The sequence below is a fragment of the Thalassophryne amazonica genome, chromosome 11 (assembly GCF_902500255.1).
Source record: "Thalassophryne amazonica chromosome 11, fThaAma1.1, whole genome shotgun sequence".
NCBI classification, from domain to species: Eukaryota; Metazoa; Chordata; class Actinopteri; order Batrachoidiformes; family Batrachoididae; genus Thalassophryne; species Thalassophryne amazonica.
In genome coordinates this window covers 54,437,059-54,455,030 of record NC_047113.1, presented here as the reverse complement: position 1 = coordinate 54,455,030, position 17,972 = coordinate 54,437,059, and the positions used below count along the sequence as shown (strand labels likewise).

The window sequence follows — 17,972 nt, the reverse complement described above, 5'->3', positions numbered from 1 at the left end:
GAGTATTACCTCCTATGAAGTATGATATCTCGGCAACGAGGTGGAGATGACGTCTGGTCTTTATGGAGTGAGATGATGTTGAGTAGATGGGTGACAGCTGTCAAGAGGTAATGAGCGACAGCTGTCACCCCCGGCTGTGTCCATGGCGGCAGCGCCCTCTCGTGCCTGAAGCCCGCACTTCAGGCAGGGCGCCCTCTGGTGGTGGGCCAGCAGTACCTCCTCTTCTGGCGGCCCACACAACAGGACCCCCCCCTCAACGGGCGCCTCCTGGCGCCCGACCAGGTTTGTCGGGGTGTCGGCGGTAGAAGTCGGCCAGGAGGGCCGGATCCAGGATGAAGCTCCTCTTCACCCAGGAGTGTTCTTCGGGTCCATACCCCTCCCAGTCCACCAAGTACTGGAACCCCCGACCCATCCGACGGACGTCCAGGAGCCGGCGCACCGTCCAAGCCGGCTCCCCGTCGATGATCCGAGCAGGAGGCGGCGCCGGTCCGGGAGCACAGAGGGGTGAGGTGTGGTGAGGTTTGATGCGGGACACGTGGAAAACCGGATGGATCCGCAGTGAAGCCGGGAGTTGGAGCTTCACTGCGGCAGGACTGAGGACTTTGAGGATCCTGAAGGGGCCAATGTACCTGTCCTGAAGTTTCGGGGAGTCCACCTGGAGGGGGATGTCCTTCGTGGAAAGCCACACCTCCTGCCCGGGCTGGTAAGCAGGGGCCGGGGATCGCCGGCGGTCTGCATGGGTCTTCGCCCTCGTCCGGGCCTTCAACAAGGCAGAACGGGCGGAGCGCCACACCCGACGGCACTTCCGCAGGTGGGCCTGGACCGAGGGCACACCGACCTCTCCCTCCACCACGGGAAACAACGGGGGCTGATACCCCAAACACACCTCAAATGGGAGAGGCCGGTGGCAGAAGACACCTGGCTGTTATGCGCATACTCGATCCAGGCCAGATGGTTACTCCAGGCCGTCGGGTGCGCGGATGTGACGCAGCGGAGGGTCTGTTCCAAGTCCTGGTTGGCCCGCTCTGCCTGTCCGTTCGTCTGTGGATGGTACACGGACGAGAGGCTCACGGTGGCCCCCAGTTCCCTGCAGAAGCTCCTCCAGACGTGTGAGGAGAACTGGGGACCACGATCAGAGACGATGTCGGAGGGTATCCCATGCAGACGGACGACGTGGTGGACCAGGAGGTCTGCTGTCTCCTGGGCTGTTGGGAGCTTCGGTAGGGCCACGAAGTGGGCCGCCTTGGAGAATCGGTCCACTATCGTGAAAATGGTGGTGTTGCCCTGGGACGGCGGGAGGCCCATGACGAAATCCAGGCCGATGTGGGATCAGGGTCGATGAGGCACCGGCAGCGGCTGGAGGAGTCCTTGGGCCTTCTTATGTACTGCCTTGCCCCTGGCACAGGTGGTGCAGGCCTGGATATATTCCCGGACGTCGGCCTCCATAGACGCCCACCAGAAGCGCTGCCAGACAACTGCCACGGTCCTTCGCACCCCTGGATGACAGGAGAGCTTGGAACCGTGACAGAAGTCCAAGACTGCAGCTCTGGCCTCTGGTGGGACGTACTGACGGTTCTTCGGACCGGTTCCAGGGTCCGGGCTCCGTGCCAGGGCCTCCCGGACGGTCTTCTCCACGTCCCAGGTGAGGGTGGCCACGATAGTGGACTCCGGAATGATGGGCTCCGGTGGATCCGACAGCTCTGTTTGACTTCGTCTTCGTGTACCCGGGACAAGGCATCCGATCTCTGGTTCTTGGTCCCGGGGCGATAGGTGATCCGGAAGTCGAAACGCCCGAAGAACAGTGACCAGCGGGCTTGCCTGGGGTTCAGCCGCTTGGCGGTCCTGATATACTCCAGGTTCCGATGGTCAGTGAAAACCTTGAATGGCACAGACGCTCCCTCCAACAGGTGTCTCCACTCCTCAAGAGCCTCTTTCACCGCAAGGAGTTCTCGATTGCCGACGTCATAGTTCCGTTCAGCCGGGGTCAACCTGCGGGAAAAGTAGGCACACGGGTGAAGAACCTTATCGGTCTCTCCGCTCTGGGACAGCACGGCTCCTATCCCTGAGTCAGAGGCGTCCACTTCAACCATGAACTGGCGGCTAGGGTCGGGCTGCACCAAAACTGGCGCAGTAGAGAACCGTCGTTTCAACTCCTTGAACACGGCTTCGCACCGATCCGACCAGGTGAAGGGGACTTTTGGAGAGGTCAGGGCTGTCAGGGGGCTAACTACCTGACTGTAGCCCTTAATGAACCTCCTATAGAAATTAGCAAAGCAGAGGAACTGTTGCAGCTTCCTACGGCTTGTTGGTTGGGGCCAATCTCTCACCGCCGCAACCTTGGCCGGATCAGGGGCGACGGAGTTGGAGGAGATTATAAACCCCAGGAAGGACAAAGACGTGCGGTGAAACTCGCACTTCTCGCCCTTCACAAACAGTCGGTTCTCTAACAACCGCTGCAGGACCTGACGTACATGCTGGACATGGGTCTCAGGATCCGGAGAAAAGATGAGAATATCGTCCAGATATACGAAGATGAATCGGTGCAGGAAGTCCCGCAAGACGTCGTTAACCAAGGATTGGAACGTCGCGGGGGCGTTGGTGAGGCCGAACGGCATGACCAGGTACTCAAAGTGACCTAACGGGGTGTTAAATGCCGTCTTCCATTCATCTCCCTTCCGGATCCGAACCAGGTGATACGCATTCCTAAGATCCAGCTTAGTAAAGATTTTGGCTCCATGCAGGGGGGTGAACACGGAATCTAACAATGGCAACGGGTATCGGTTGCGAACCGTAATCTCATTCAGCCCCCTGTAATCAATACATGAACGAAGTCCGCCATCTTTCTTGCCCACAAAAAAGAAACCTGCCCCCATCGGGGAGGTGGAGTTCCGGATCAGCCCGGCAGCTAATGAGTCCCGGATGTAGGTCTCCATTGATTCACGCTCAGGTCGTGAGAGGTTGTACAGCCTGCTGGACGGGAACTCAGCGCCTGGAACCAAATCAATGGCACAATCGTACGGACGGTGCGGGGGAAGGGTGAGTGCCAGATCCTTGCTGAAGACGTCAGCAAGATCGTGGTACTCAACCGGTACTGCCGTCAGATTGGGAGGGACTTTGACCTCCTCCTTAGCCTGTGAACCGGGAGGAACCGAGGATCCTAAACACCCCCGATGGCAGGTTTCGCTCCACTGAACCACCACCCCAGACGGCCAATCAATCCGGGGATTGTGCTTCAACATCCATGGGATGCCCAAAATCACGCGGGAGGTAGAAGGAGTTACAAAAAACTCAATCTCCTCCCGATGGTTTCCAGACACTACCAGAGTTACTGGTTGTGTCTTGTGTGTGAGTAAAGGGAGGAGGGTGCCATCTAGTGCCCGCACCTGCAATGGCGAAGGAAGCGCCACCAGAGGGAGCCCTACCTCCCTTGCCCATCTGCTGTCTAGCAGATTCCCTTCTGACCCCGTGTCCACCAGTGCTCGGGCTTGAAGGGTTAAATCCCCGCTCAGGATTGTGACTGGGAGTCGTGTGGCAATTTGTGTGTGTCTCACTTGAATGGTTTGACCCCTCCTTAGCCCAGTCTCTAAGGGCGGTTGTTGTCGTTTTGGCCGTTTGGGGCAGTCTCTCTGTGTGTGCTCAGTTGAGCTGCAGAGAAAACACTCTCCACGGATCAGCCTCCCCATTTTGGCCCTGTGCGTTTCCCTAACAACGTCAGCAGGGGGAGCTGTTGCCCCACAAAGCGCTGCGGCTGTGGAGCATGGGGAGGGCGGCGCCTTATCGAACCCGGAAGGGAGAGGGGCGGCGCGTATCCGGTCACGTCCTTCGCCTCGCTCCCGACGGCGTTCCTCCAACCGATTGTCTAACCGTATAACGAGATCGATAAGCCCATCTAAATCCCGCGGTTCCTCCTTAGCTACCAGCTGCTCCTTCAGAACCAACGACAGTCCGTTTACGAAGGCGGCGCGGAGCGCAACGTTATTCCAGCCGGACCTCGCAGCCGCAATGCGGAAGTTGACTGCATAAGCGGCTGCGCTCTCGCGTCCCTGTCTCATTGACAGCAGCACAGTTGAAGCGGTCTCTCCTCTGTTAGGGTGATCAAACACTGTTCTGAACTCCCCCACAAACCCAGTGTATGCTGATAACAACCGTGAGTTCTGTTCCCAGAGCGCCGTAGCCCAGGCGTGTGCTTTACCCCGAAGCAGAGCAATCACATAAGCTATTTTACTAGCATCTGACGCATACATGACGGGACGTTGTGCGAAGACGAGCGAACACTGCATAAGAAAATCCGCGCACGTCTCCGCACAACCTCCGTACGGCTCAGGAGGGCTTATGTATGCTTAAGGGGATGGTGGGAGGGGTTGTTGAACCACCACTGGAACGTTTATATCCTGCACAGGGTCGGCAGGAGGACGAGCCGCAGCAGCGCCCTGAGCGCTCGCCGCCATCTGTGCGGAGAGAGCCTCCACCCTGCGGTTCAGGAGGATGTTTTGCTCAGTCATTTGATCAACCGAGCCGTAAAGGCGGTGAGAATGTGCTGCAGCTCACCAATCACGTCTCCTGCAGACGCCTGCGCTCCCTGCTCTCCCATTGGTCGTTCAACAGCCGGGTGACGCCCCTCGGAGTCCATGACGCTGGCCGAGATATCCTGTTGGGAAAGTGTAGTGACACGGACCCACAACAGGGGGCGCAAATGAACGGTCAATAGATGAGCCAAAAAGTAACAATTTAATGTTGTGAATGTGCACAACGAACATACAGACAATCACAGAATATCATAACAGTCAATACACAGAGGTGACGTGTGGGCAGGCTCGAGGATAGAAGACGTCTGTCCTAAGAGCCGGAACCACACGATTTCCGCCGCCCCAGAACCTGGTGAATACTGGAGCCGCCAAGTCCCGAATTCCCAGGTGATCACCGTCCCCGACTGTCGGATCTGGTACTGCTGGTGAAGAACAAAGACAGTCAAGTGTGGGTGTGTGTACACCCCGTAACAACGGTGGGAATGCCACCTCCACCTCTCATTCAATATGTTGCAGCGGTCTCAGCTGAAAAGGAGCGCCGTCTTGCACAGCCTCCTCACAAACGACCGGTTCTCCTGCAAATTCTCACAATAACAGAGTTACAAATCTCACAAAAAGGCTGAGAGTATTACCTCCTATGAAGTATGATATCTCGGCAACGAGGTGGAGATGACGTCTGGTCTTTATGGAGTGAGATGATGTTGAGTAGATGGGTGACAGCTGTCAAGAGGTAATGAGCGACAGCTGTCACCCCCGGCTGTGTCCATGGCGGCAGCGCCCTCTCGTGCCTGAAGCCCGCACTTCAGGCAGGGCGCCCTCTGGTGGTGGGCCAGCAGTACCTCCTCTTCTGGCGGCCCACACAACATATTGTTTCCGATAAATGTGCTATAGCTCATGAATAAATGTATGTTCTCTTGGTTCAGGTCACCACAGGAGATCTAATATGGACTGCATATTGATTTGGCATAGATTTTTACGCTAGATGCAATGCCACATTACATGGAGAATGAGCACAGGTGGTCCAGGAAGCTTATGTTTTGAAATCCAAGTGCACTGATGACTTAGCCATGACACTGTCAGAAAGTGATTTTTTTCTGTGAATAAATCACTATTCTCATCCATCTTGGTGCACGCAATCAATATCACATTCTGGGGTTTCACACTAAATTTCATAAACTTTCATCCATAGGGGGCATTACAACTGGCAATAGGGTCAGGGATGAGGCTAATGGTGGGGTTAGGGTTACGATATGGATTAGAGCATAGGTGTCAAACGAATTCCAGTAAGGGCCAAGAAGGTGCAGGTTTTCTTTGTAACGGCCAACTCCACCAGGTGACTTCACTGATTAACATCACTTTGAGCAGATGGGATGAGTTCATCAATGAAATCATGGTGGAGTTGGCTGTTACAAAGGATACCTGCCCCCTCTTGGCCCTTTCTGGAATCTGTTTCACACCTATGGGTTACAGTTATGGTTGGCATTAGTTTTCATGCAGCCATTGGTTCTATCTATCTATCTAACTATAGTATGAAATCAGACAGAACACTCATGGTTAAGTCCCACCTTTCTGCATGCTTCACCTCAGGGTGCTTTGGTAGCAGCTGTGTGCACTGACAGGATACATTTCTGAGGCAGACGCTATTTCACTTGTGTCCACTTCCTCAGACCCACAGAGGTGTCTGCCTGGTGTAGTCCAGTTTAAAGGCAAAGACAAGTGTTGCTTTTATTGGCTAATATCATGCCCGACCTACAAAATTTTATGAATAATGAAGATGATAAAGATACCCCTTTTGCCACAATTCCCCACTGCTTAAACAGCAAAGTGGGATCAGACATGCCCCAAATGGGCTTGTACCCAATGTGCAAGTCCTTTTTACGTCCATTGTCAAACTGGGGCCCTTAGTCATTCCACACATTGACTCGTCTCCAACATTTGCTGTCTTTGGAATTAGTTTTTGGCTATGTATTTTTCTCACAAACACACTCAAGACCAACCTGCTGTAACACCTGTGAGATCTTCTCCAAACACTATCCCTTCTTTATGCAAATGCTTAGAACCCATGCTATTTTTGTTGTGTTGTTCTACATCTGAAACAGCCTTACTGAGCCAAAAACAGGAAGTAAATAAAATGTAATTACATCAAAGTGTTTGTTACACATGCTGACTACATTTGCACACACACACACACACACACACTGCACACACCAGGAGCAACTTTATATTTTAAATTATTTACTATCTGACAGGGGAATTGAGCCTGTGGATCAAGGTGGTGGAAATTTCAGAACTTAATTGAGAAAGACTCTTGAATTTCAATTCAGTTCTTTAATTTGACTCAAATTTTAAAGAGGCAGCAAACAGAATGCACATTTACATTTCTGAAATTCTGAATTTTGCACAGTTCTGCTTTGAATTGAACTTGATCACAAACTTTAACCCTTTAGCCACCATTGTCCTAAACAACAGTCAGAAGAAACACTTTATACAAAAAGAGGTCAAAGGTGGTGACTGTATTATACCGATTTATGTTAATTTAACTCTAACTGAAAGTTTATTTTACTTTATCAAAATGCCTTTTGAAGGGTGAATCATTTGAGTTCACTAAACAAAACGTCTGAGTTGAACTAGCATCTCAGGTTTTACGGTGTTCTTACCTTTGTGCTCATAGGCGCAATTTGGTGGGGGATAGGGGGGACATGTCCCCCTCACCTTTTCAACCGGGAGGACAGAATATGGTATGTCCCCCCCACCTTCTGACATATATGTGTGTACTTGAAACATGCTATGCCAGTCTTATGTGCAAACCATGTCAGTCTTATGTGCAAAACTATGTCAGAATAGTATCTTTGATTCTGCAAGTTTGTATTTTTAGCAGCATTGACTTGTTTACAACACCTGTTTCTTGTTTGTCACATTTGGAATTTTCTGGGACTGCATTTGCCCAGATTTGAAACCAAAAATAGTTGCCTCTAGGGACTAGTGTCTACACATAAGTATCAATGGACCATATGCTAATTTACTAAATTCTGAAAGTTAGAAAAGGAAATCAGAAAAGCTATCTCGGACCTCAGAAAGCCCATCTGCAATTATTGCTTTATCTCCCAAATCAGTCTATGCAAGCGAAATTATGTTCAGTATGAGTGTTGTTATTAGTGCCACTTTGAAAATTAAATTCATGATAAGTAATTTATCCTAAACTTATGATCTGTTGTTTTTTCAAACTTATGCAAAAACAAATCTTGAGAAAAAAAATACAGTACGCGATAGTTAATAATTATTAAGAGCCTGTTCTTTCATATTTATGAATACATTTTACCACATTGCAGTTGTTTTTTTTTAATGAAAACTCAACCTATCATTCTTTTTGAGTTCTACACATGTGGTGATACCTTATTTACACCAGGATGTTAATAAAATCAGTGCTGGCTATTCTCAGAATAAAGTACTTACATCCACAGTTTCAAATTGCATAAGTCAAATGGTGTCCACTTTATGGTCTTCTCAAAACATTAAAATTATGTTCTGGATGCTCAGAATGCATCTGAGTTTATCTAGAAACCGTTGGCTTATGGGGCCCTAAAGCGGCCCCCAGACCCCCAGCCTATGGGCTTTGGCCCTGCGGGCCTTGCACTTTGTCCCCCCCAATTTCTAGTTCTAAATTGCGCCCTTGTTTGTGCTGTTAAAAACAGTTGTTTAAAACTGGCTTTAGACTCTTTGCAAAGCCAGATTCCCATCTGTTTTCACCCACTGTTCTTGTGTCTGAGTCATCATGGTGCAGGTTGGTTCTGTTGTGGAGATACTGACCCTTATCTCTGCTGCATACCACAAACTGCCATGTTTATCCCACCTTTTTTGTTTAGGTGAACATGTTACTGACAGCACACTGTGGTTATTCTCTCTGTAATTTATGGTGCATCCTGTAAGTATTCACCGCGCTTCAATTTTTCCACATTTCGTAATGTTACAGCCTTATTCTAAAACGGATGAAACTCTTTTTTCTCTCGAAATTCTACACACAATACCCTATAATGACAATGTGAAAAAAGTTGGGGTTTTTTTTTAGATTTTGCAGATTTATTAAAAAATAAAAAGAAATCACGTGTACATGAGTATTCACAGCCTTTGGCATGAAGCTCATAACTGAGCTCAGGTGCATCGTGTTTCCACTGATCATCCTTGAGATCTTTCTACAGCTTAATTGGAGTCCACTTGGTGTAAATTCAGTTGACTGGACATGATTTGGAAAGGCACACACCTGTCTACATATAAGGTCCCACAGTTGACAGTGCATGTCAGAGCACAAACCAAGCATGAAGTCAAAGGAATTGTAGACCTCCAAGACAGGATTGTCTCAAGGCACAAATCTGTCATCCATCAGTGACAGAAATGACTGCACAAATACATATATAACCACACACAAGACACACCAGGGTCTCACACCAAGGTGGCACCAGCCCCATCAGTTGTTTACCACCACTCACTGTGGACACATCTTCCACATCACACAGCTCCCCCTGTACAGGGGGCACCGAACCCACAGAGGAGGACAAGACATGCCTTACGCACACAGGTCCAACATGGGGCCTCTACCATGACTTCCCCTCCTGCCCATAATCCATGTGCATCTGGCAGGTAACTAACATCATGGTTGCACAGCAAAGGATTTGGAGGCACTGTTGGAGGAGGAACAGAGTGACATAATATCACCCGGAGTGGATACATCACAATTACACACTAATATGACACAGATTACACCCAGGAAACTGTTCAAAGCCAAGTGGATCAACAGACACCCACACTGAAAAAAATGATACTTTGGATCAACTTTAAAAAATTGATGTAATTTGTTACAGCTAATTTCTTTAGTTTCTCACAATGTATATTTATGATTTTGTAAAGTGATTCCAGCAGATTTAAACTGGAAACCACAATTTTCCATTCAGTTTTCCAATGTAAATAAGTACTTTGAATGAAGTGCACTATGTTTCACTTTTTTCAGTGCAGCCTCACACCACTGCCACCTACCATACCCATCCACAGACCTACTAGGTACGTCAACATGCTAAACAAAATGCAGGATTGGGGCCTTAGTGTGGGTAAGAAGTAGCCAGATTTCCGCCTTACAAAATATCAGATTTACAGGTGGCATTCACTTGAACAACAGGTCACAGATCATCAAACAAACAACAATCAAACAACTACAGAGGATGGTAAAAGCAACTAAACTCAAATTCCCATGTGCAGCGATCTGGATACCACAAGTCAATTATTCCAGGGCCATTCCCATTAAAGAACAAAGCAACCTGAAACAATTCAATGCTTACATCACAAAAAATTACACATACATATCAGAGTTGCCAATCACAAAATTCAGAACAACAGAGGACAAGATCCACTGAACATAACTGGACTAACCCTAACCCTAACCCTAACCCTGAACAATAACCCTAACCCCTAACCCTAACTGGAACCCCCTAAGTCTAACCCTAAAAACTAACCCTAACCCTTAAAACCCTAACCCCCAACCCTAAATGCTAACCATAACCCTAACCCAAACCCCTAACTCTACACGTAACCCTAGTGCTGGCGCTAACCCTTACCCTAGCTCCTAATCCTAACTTGAACCTCAGACACCTTAATCCTAGCCCCAACCACTAATCCCAAACCCATGGGTTGGACTCTGTCACTTAGTGTAGGAGATTAGCTGAAACAATCCTTCAAATGGTGATACAAGCACCACATTTGGCACAAATACATGTTAGACATTACTCTTTTGAAAAAAACGATTAGCCACTTGAATTTCCAATCGGCAGTCAGGTAGAGGTCAATTGAGGAATTACACAGGGCTCAAAAGATGCTCCAATCATATTGAACCACATTATTTGTCTGATCATAAAGATTCCAAAACGGTATAGTTTGAACTATCTACGACACTATCTGTGTCAAGATTTCACTTTATATAGGCTTTGAAGGATTACATCAAAACTACTTCATGGATTCTCACCTAATTTGCACCACAGATAGATATGAGGGCATGGAAGACTCCACTGAATTTTGGAGGCGATCCAGATCCGGATTGGCGGATGTCAGAAATCTCTGTTTGCTCTTTGTTATTACAAAATGTGCCCATATGAGTGCTTATCCCCTCCCCAAGGAGACCCAACATTTGCCTGGTTTGAATCTTCTGATGATACACACCCATCTTTAGGCTTCTGTTTCACTTTTAGATTACAGAAAATCATTTAACATCTTTGTATGCAGTAGCTATGACTTTTACGTTTTGACTAGTTATCATGAAAAGAAAAAAAATCCAAGTAAAAGCCCAGTGGGGAATTCATTTTTGTGGGAACTGCATGGCATGCTGTTTTTTTTATTTCTGTTTTTAGCACCACTGACTCTACGGCCAGTGGGGGATAATAACTACTATTTACATCAATATTTTTTCCAGACAATATTCACAGTGGCAGTTGTCAGCCACACTGCTCACATCATGATGGCTGCTACCAGGGTAACTGGGTCAGGGTGGATCCACTGACACTCACCGAGTTGATCTCTGGCTGGAACACAGCGAGGGTGAAATCCTAGTGATAGACCTGCAGGAAGGCGATGATCAGACTGGCCACCAGGTGGCCTGAGGGGAAGCAAACTGGATTACAACAAGGTTGAAACCAAAAAAAAATGACAATCTGGTTTAATCTATTTTAAACTAGTTCAGTTCTATCCGGACCATTTAAAAAAATAAAGCAATCGGAGATAGAAGACATCCCCCCATTCACACAATTAGAGGAATATAACAATTAATGAGATATTGTTTGATAATATCCTTATCAACTGTTCAACCTTTCTGTTTTCAATGCCAACATATTACAATTATTAGATTTAAAATAAAGTATGAAAATAGTTGGCCCCGCAAAAATGGTCAAAACCATTTTTATCAAATAATTTGTGAAAATATGCAAATGTATTTTTATCTAATATCTATATATATATATATATCTATATATCTATATATATATATATCTATATATATATATATATATATATATATATATATATATATATATATATATACATACATACATACATACATACACACACACACACACAGTTGAACCTGGTTAACTCACTGAAGTTGGGGTCCACAAAACCGAACTGCGAGTTATCTGAAACTGTGAGTTAATGAGGTTGACGAAAAACATCTTTATACGGTAGTCTAAATTTTCGAGGTCCACAAATCAACCGTGAGTAAAGCTGTAAAATGTTAGCGGGGTTCACCTGTATATGTATATATTTTATTATCAAAATATCAGTTGGGCTAGTGGACCTGGTCATGAAGACCTGTCAGTCAGATCATCAATTACCCTCTATTGCAGGTACTGTCAAGTGCGGAAACACACACACACACACACACACACACACTAAAATCAATACTTCACTCCCCCTCTGACTTTTTTCACGTTGTCATTATGGGGTGTTGTCAGTAGAATTTTGAGGGAAAAAAATAATTTACTTAATTATGGAATGTAGGCTGTAACCTAACAAGATGTGAAAAAAGTGAAGCACTGTGAATACTTTCCAGATGCACCATACAATTGTCATTTTTTTAAATAAAATGTGGTGTGCAATATGTTTTCAGGTCCCCCTGCAAAGGTCGAGCAGCTTCAAGGACTTCATGAAGCCTAAACTGGCGTCTCCTATTACACCAGATAAGGAGTTCACACTGGAGGAGGCTGTAAGTTGGGCTGTCAGTCGTATGCATGTTCATAACGGACAAACGTGCTGTACGTCACTGTTCTGAAAAACTGAAGTAGATGTTGCATGAACGCTTTGTGTTTAAAGGTCCTAGATAGCAGTTCCTACAAAGATATGATCCCATGTGTTCCTCATTTCAGGTCACAGAGGTCACAGTGTTTGCATTTCCAAATGCAACTACATGATATCAGAGAGGTAGATGTGCACAAAGGGCGAGCAGCCGGTGCAGAAGTGCAGCTTTTCCATCCTAACAAATATAAATAAAATATGCAAATATGAACATTTAAATATTTCACAGAACTTCAACTTCCCGTCTCCGTGCTACATGCCGTGACTGTAAGTCAGAGGCTGAACGCGAAGAGGTGAAGAAGAAGAAGAAAGAAAGTAGGAGTGAGAATGACTGAGGTGTTGCGCAGCGCTGATGCTGACAGATGACAGGAAGTTCTGCGGTGTTAGTTATTCATGCAGAGATGATTTGTGTCAGTCACACAGCCGCAAACGTGTCAAAGCTTTCAACCAGACATCTGAGCATCATACCTCCAGAGAATTAACGCCACATAGCTTTGATGATGATGTGGACAATGAAGTTGTGTTGTAAAAGCACCAGGGCCCAAAGTGAATCATGCTGGTTTTAGTGAACCACAGTCACAGATCTGTTTTAAAGACCTGCTAAGAACAGGTCGATGAGTTTAGTCCACATTATAACCCTTTTTGTCACCTGTTGGTGTTTTGAGCAATTTTTGCCTAAATGACATTCCCAAAAGTAAAAGTTGAGAATAATTTAATAAAAACACTGAATTCATCTACATACATGGATGATGGTCTCTACTTTTGCATGATAACAATGCCCGTATTAATTGATGCAATCACCATGAGGGAGCATTTTAAAGATGTAGAATGTACACCACTCTGCCCTTAGCTCCTTGTATCGTCTGCTACCTGGAAGCACTGATAACACACATGGGTTATAGACAATGTACATATTAATTTCACCATTTAAAAAAATGTATTGCCCAGAAGATGCTGGATACCTTGATTATGTACATTAATTCATATCGCCACCAGGGCACATTTATGTTATGCAAAAGTACAGAATGGGTAAGAATTCCACCTACAAAGTTTCAACAATTAGTGTCCTCAGTTCCCAAATGCTTATTGAGTGTTGTTAGAAGGTGATGTAACACAGTGGTAAACATACCACTGTCCCAGCTTTTTTGAAACGTGTTGCAGGCATTCATTTCAAAATGAGCAAATCTTTGCACAAAAACAATAAAGTTTATCAGTTTGAACATTAAATATCTTGTCTTTGTGGTGTATTCAGTTGAATATAGGTTGAAGAGGATTTGCAAATCATTGTATTCTGTTTTTATTTACATTTTACACAACATCCCAACTTTGTTGGAATTGGGGTAGTGTGTGTGTGTGTGTGTGTGTGTGTGTGTGTGTGTGTGTGTGTGTGTGTGTGTGTGTGTGTGTGTGTGTGTGTGTGTGTTTTGATGAGTGGGGGGTGGGGGAGTGATGTGAAGTGTCTCAAACTGCAGCATCATGACCGAGCGCCCTCTGCTGATGAAAACCAGCAAAATGAAGTATTTTTAGTCATTTCATTTTTATAAATTAAATATCTTTCTGTGGGTGGATTGGTGAAAGGTGAGGCCGTATCTGGCCCCTGGGCCTCCAGTTGCCCCACACCAAATTTTAGCTTTACGTTCCACCATCACGGTTTTGTTGCAGATATCAAAATGTGCACTTAAAGTCACCTTATTTCTGTGTTGCATGCATGGAGACATAAACAATATTCTTCAGTTATTACAGAGTTCACAGTGCTTCTGTATGAATCAGATCTGGCAGCACGGTGGTTTAGTGGTTAGCACTGTTGCTTCACAGCAAGAAGGTCATGGGATTGATTCCCACCTGTGGCCTTTCTGTGTGGAGTTTGGATGTTGTCCCTGTGTTTGTGTGGGTTTCCTCCTACATTTAGAGACATGCAGGTTAGGTGAATTGGAAAATTTAGAATTGTCCAAATTGTCAAAAGAGATCTTGTTCTCAATGGAATTAACCTGGTATAAATAAAGATTACAGTAAATTAAAGATTTGGAAAAACGTGCAAAACAGGGAGGAGGTGATGGTCTAGTGGTTTAATCCCCTCGTTGCTCCCAGTGTGTAGTGAGTGCTTTGTATGGCAGCACCCTCACATCGGGATGAATGTGAGGCATTATTGTAAAGCGCTTTGAGCGTCTGATGCAGATGAAAAAGCGCTATATCAATGCAGTCTATTTATTTATTTACCATTTAACATAACACGGTGTTTAGCTGCAGAGGAAGTGAACTCACACAGTGCTTGTGTGCACCTGGCATTGTGCATGTGACTTTGTGGTCATAATATTGCATGCAGACTTATTGCATAAATTCTGCACTTGTTTCCCACAGCGTTGCCCCTGTGATAGTTTTTACGTTTATCTTATTCAACCTGTTATTTGAGCATTAAGATGATCTTTGCTTGCTTTCTCAGCCCGACATGGTAGCACCAGCAGACGAAGCTGTGAAAAGTGGCAGCAAGCTCAGCAAGAAATGGCGCAACGTCATCTCGCGTACAATGACCCGAAAAACCTCCAAGATGGTGCAGAAGGCCCTGGCAGAGGAGGGGGTAAAAGCACACACAATTTGACCTTTCAGTCATTAGTACAAATCTAAACACTGTGATTTTCATCAAGAGAAACTGTACATCTGAGTGCCAGAAAATCATCCAGAAAGAAATATTGCACTTTAAATTCCACTGCATTTATTTTGCCACTAAAATTCCTGATGTGGCATAAAAAAGTGTAATCCAACTGTAAACATCATAATGCAAACAAAGGAAATGCTATTAATGTTTATTACATCATAAGTAATGAGCTTTAGAGTGCCTGTGACATTACTATTATACTTAGACATACTGTAATTTCCACAAGTACAAAAACTGTTTTTATTCAGTTCTGTTTTTATGTTACTAGTTTACAATGTTTTAAACTCCTTCCCTGATACATACACCTCGTGTAATGTTGATTAAAAATATATTTTACTAATTTAAATACGTCTCTCCATATTCATATCACTCTAGTTTGAGTTGGAGCTGCCCTAATATTTTCTTTGAATTAAGATTCAATTCTAAAATTTTCAGTGAGCACATTAAAAAGGCATGAATTATAGTTGGAATATTGTATAATAAAAGTCACAATGTTTATGTATTATAATTTAAACTCACTTATGATCAAATAGGCAATTTTAATATTATTTATAGACAATAAGTTATTTTAAGAGTGGATTTGCAAAATTGCTGAGGTCGGAAAATTGGGCTTTGGTAAACATGCACTGTGACGAGTGTCACTAGAGACAAACTGTCTCCACCTAGTGGACAAATGTGCGCAAAGGTTTGTTTAAAACACTTCTTTTTTTTAATCTTTAATATTTGGGACCATTCACGCTCTAAGTTCACTTAATCAAACTGCATCTCGAACATAAGTCATTACTTCTCCAAACATATTCAGTAAATAAAGGAGTATGTTGATATTTTGTGCGTTGCAGATGTGACTTTAAAGCTGCGTTGTTGTTGTCTGTACCTCAGGGGGAGAGTGGCGAGGAGTACTCACTGTCTCCTGTCGCAGATGGCCTTCCAGATCTGAGTGCAGGACAGAGGACGTCTGTGTGTTCCTCTGGGTCAGAGGACATCATGCCCGGCCTCATCACCCGCCAGCTCTCTGGCAGTAAGTCCCTGTTTCCCCTGTAGGCCTGGACCCAGATTTGTGACCTGTGATGTCACAAAGTGTATCTGACTAACTTATCTGTGCACTTTAGACAGCGACAGGCAGAGTTTGGACAGCGGGTACTGTCAGAGGGACAGCATGAGGCTGGAGGAGAGTGGCGCCTCGTACAACGGGCCTTTCTGCGGGCTGGCCCTGGTCCACACGGACTTCACTCCCAGCCCTTATGATGTGGAATCATTGAAACTCCAAGTGAGTCTCTGGGGACGTCCTCCCTCTGTCTGCTTTGGCTTTCAGCGTGTCTCAACAAGCAAGGCGTCCTCCAGGAGACGTGTTAGCAAAGTGAAACAAGAAGAGTCTTTTGAAAATATGATCCAATGCTGTCGGCTTGAGAAAGAGAGCAACTGTAGCACCCAGTCCAACTAATTCAACAACCAAAATACTGTGAGGAAAATAAGTATTTGAACACCCTGCGATTTTGCAAGTTCTCCCGCTTAGAAATCATGGAGGGGTCTGAAATTTTCATCTTAGGTGCATGTCCACTGTGAGAGACATAATCTAAAAAAAATTCCGGAAATCACAATTTATGATTTTTTTGGTAATTTATTTGAATGATACTGCTGCAAATAAGTATTTGAACACCTGTGAAAATCAAATTTAATATTTGGTACAGTAGCCTTTGTTTGCAATTACAGAGGTCAAATGTTTCCTGTAGTTTTTCACCAGGTTTTCACACACTGCAGCAGGGATTTTGGTCCACTCCTCCATACAGATCTTGTCTAGATCTTTCAAGTTTGGAGTTTCAGCTCCCTCCAAAGATTTTCTATTGAGTTCAGGTCTGGAGACTGGCCAGGCCACTGCAGGACCTTGAAATGCTTCTTACGGAGCCCCTCCTTAGTTGCCCTGGGTGTGTGTTTGGGGTCATTGTCATGCTGGAAGACCTAGCCATGACCCATCTTCAATGCTCTTACTGAGGGAAGGAGGTTGTTTGCCAAAATCTCGCAATACATGATCCCATCCATCCATCCTCCCTTCAATACAGTGCAGTCGTCCTGTCCCCCTTGCAGAAGAGCACCCCAGAGTATGATGTTTCCACCCCCATGCTTCACGGTTGGGATGGTTTTCTTGGGGTTGTTCTCATCCTCTAAACATGGTAAGTGGAGTTGATTCCAAAAAGCTCTATTTTGGTCTCGTCTGACCACATGACCTTCTCCCATGCCTCCTCTGGATCATCCAGATGGTCAATGGTGAACTTCAAACGGGCCTGGACATGTGCTGGCTTTAGCAGGGGGACCTTGCTGCCATGCAGGATTTTAAACCATGACAGCATCATGTGTTACTAATGTAATCTTTGTGACTGTGGTCCCAGCTCTCTTCAGGTCATTGACCAGGTCCTCCTGTGTAGTTCTGAGCTTTCTCAGAATCATCCTTACCCCACAAAGTGAGATCTTGCATGGAATCCCAGACCGAGCGAGATCATCTTGTGTTTCTTCCACTTTCTAATAAATAAATCATAACAGTTGTTGTCTTCTACCAAGCTGCTTGCCTGTTGTCCTATAGTCCATCCCAGCCTTTTGTCCCTGGTGTCCTTAGACAGCTCTTTGGTCTCGGCTATGGTGGACAGGTTGGAGTGTGATTGATTGAGTGTGTGAACAGGTGTCTTTTATACAGGTAACAAGTTCAAACAGGTGTAATTAATACAGGTAAAGAGTGGAGAATAAGAGGGCTTCTTAAAGAAAAATTAACAGGTCTGTGTGAGCCAGAATTCTTGCTGGTTGGTAGGTGTTCAAATACTTATTTGCAGCTGTAATATACAAATAAATTATTTTAAAAAATCATACATTGTGATTTCCAGATTTTTTTATTATTATTATGTCTCTCACAGTAGACATGCACCTAAGATGATAATTTCAGACCCCTCCATGATTTCTAAGTGGGAGAACTTGCAAAATTG

The 17,972-nt window shown here is 45.4% G+C and overlaps 1 protein-coding gene across 1 annotated transcript in view; it reads left to right on the top strand.

The window, feature by feature from the left end:
- sash3 (SAM and SH3 domain containing 3) overlaps window positions 1–17,972 on the top strand; it is a 31,144-nt gene that overhangs the window by 2,994 nt on the left and 10,178 nt on the right. Inside the window, exons 2-5 of the mRNA XM_034181747.1 lie at window positions 12,166–12,261; window positions 14,791–14,925; window positions 15,883–16,021; window positions 16,113–16,270. Of these exons, the coding sequence (XP_034037638.1) occupies window positions 12,166–12,261; window positions 14,791–14,925; window positions 15,883–16,021; window positions 16,113–16,270 (528 nt within the window). The remainder of the gene's footprint in view (window positions 1–12,165; window positions 12,262–14,790; window positions 14,926–15,882; window positions 16,022–16,112; window positions 16,271–17,972) is intronic.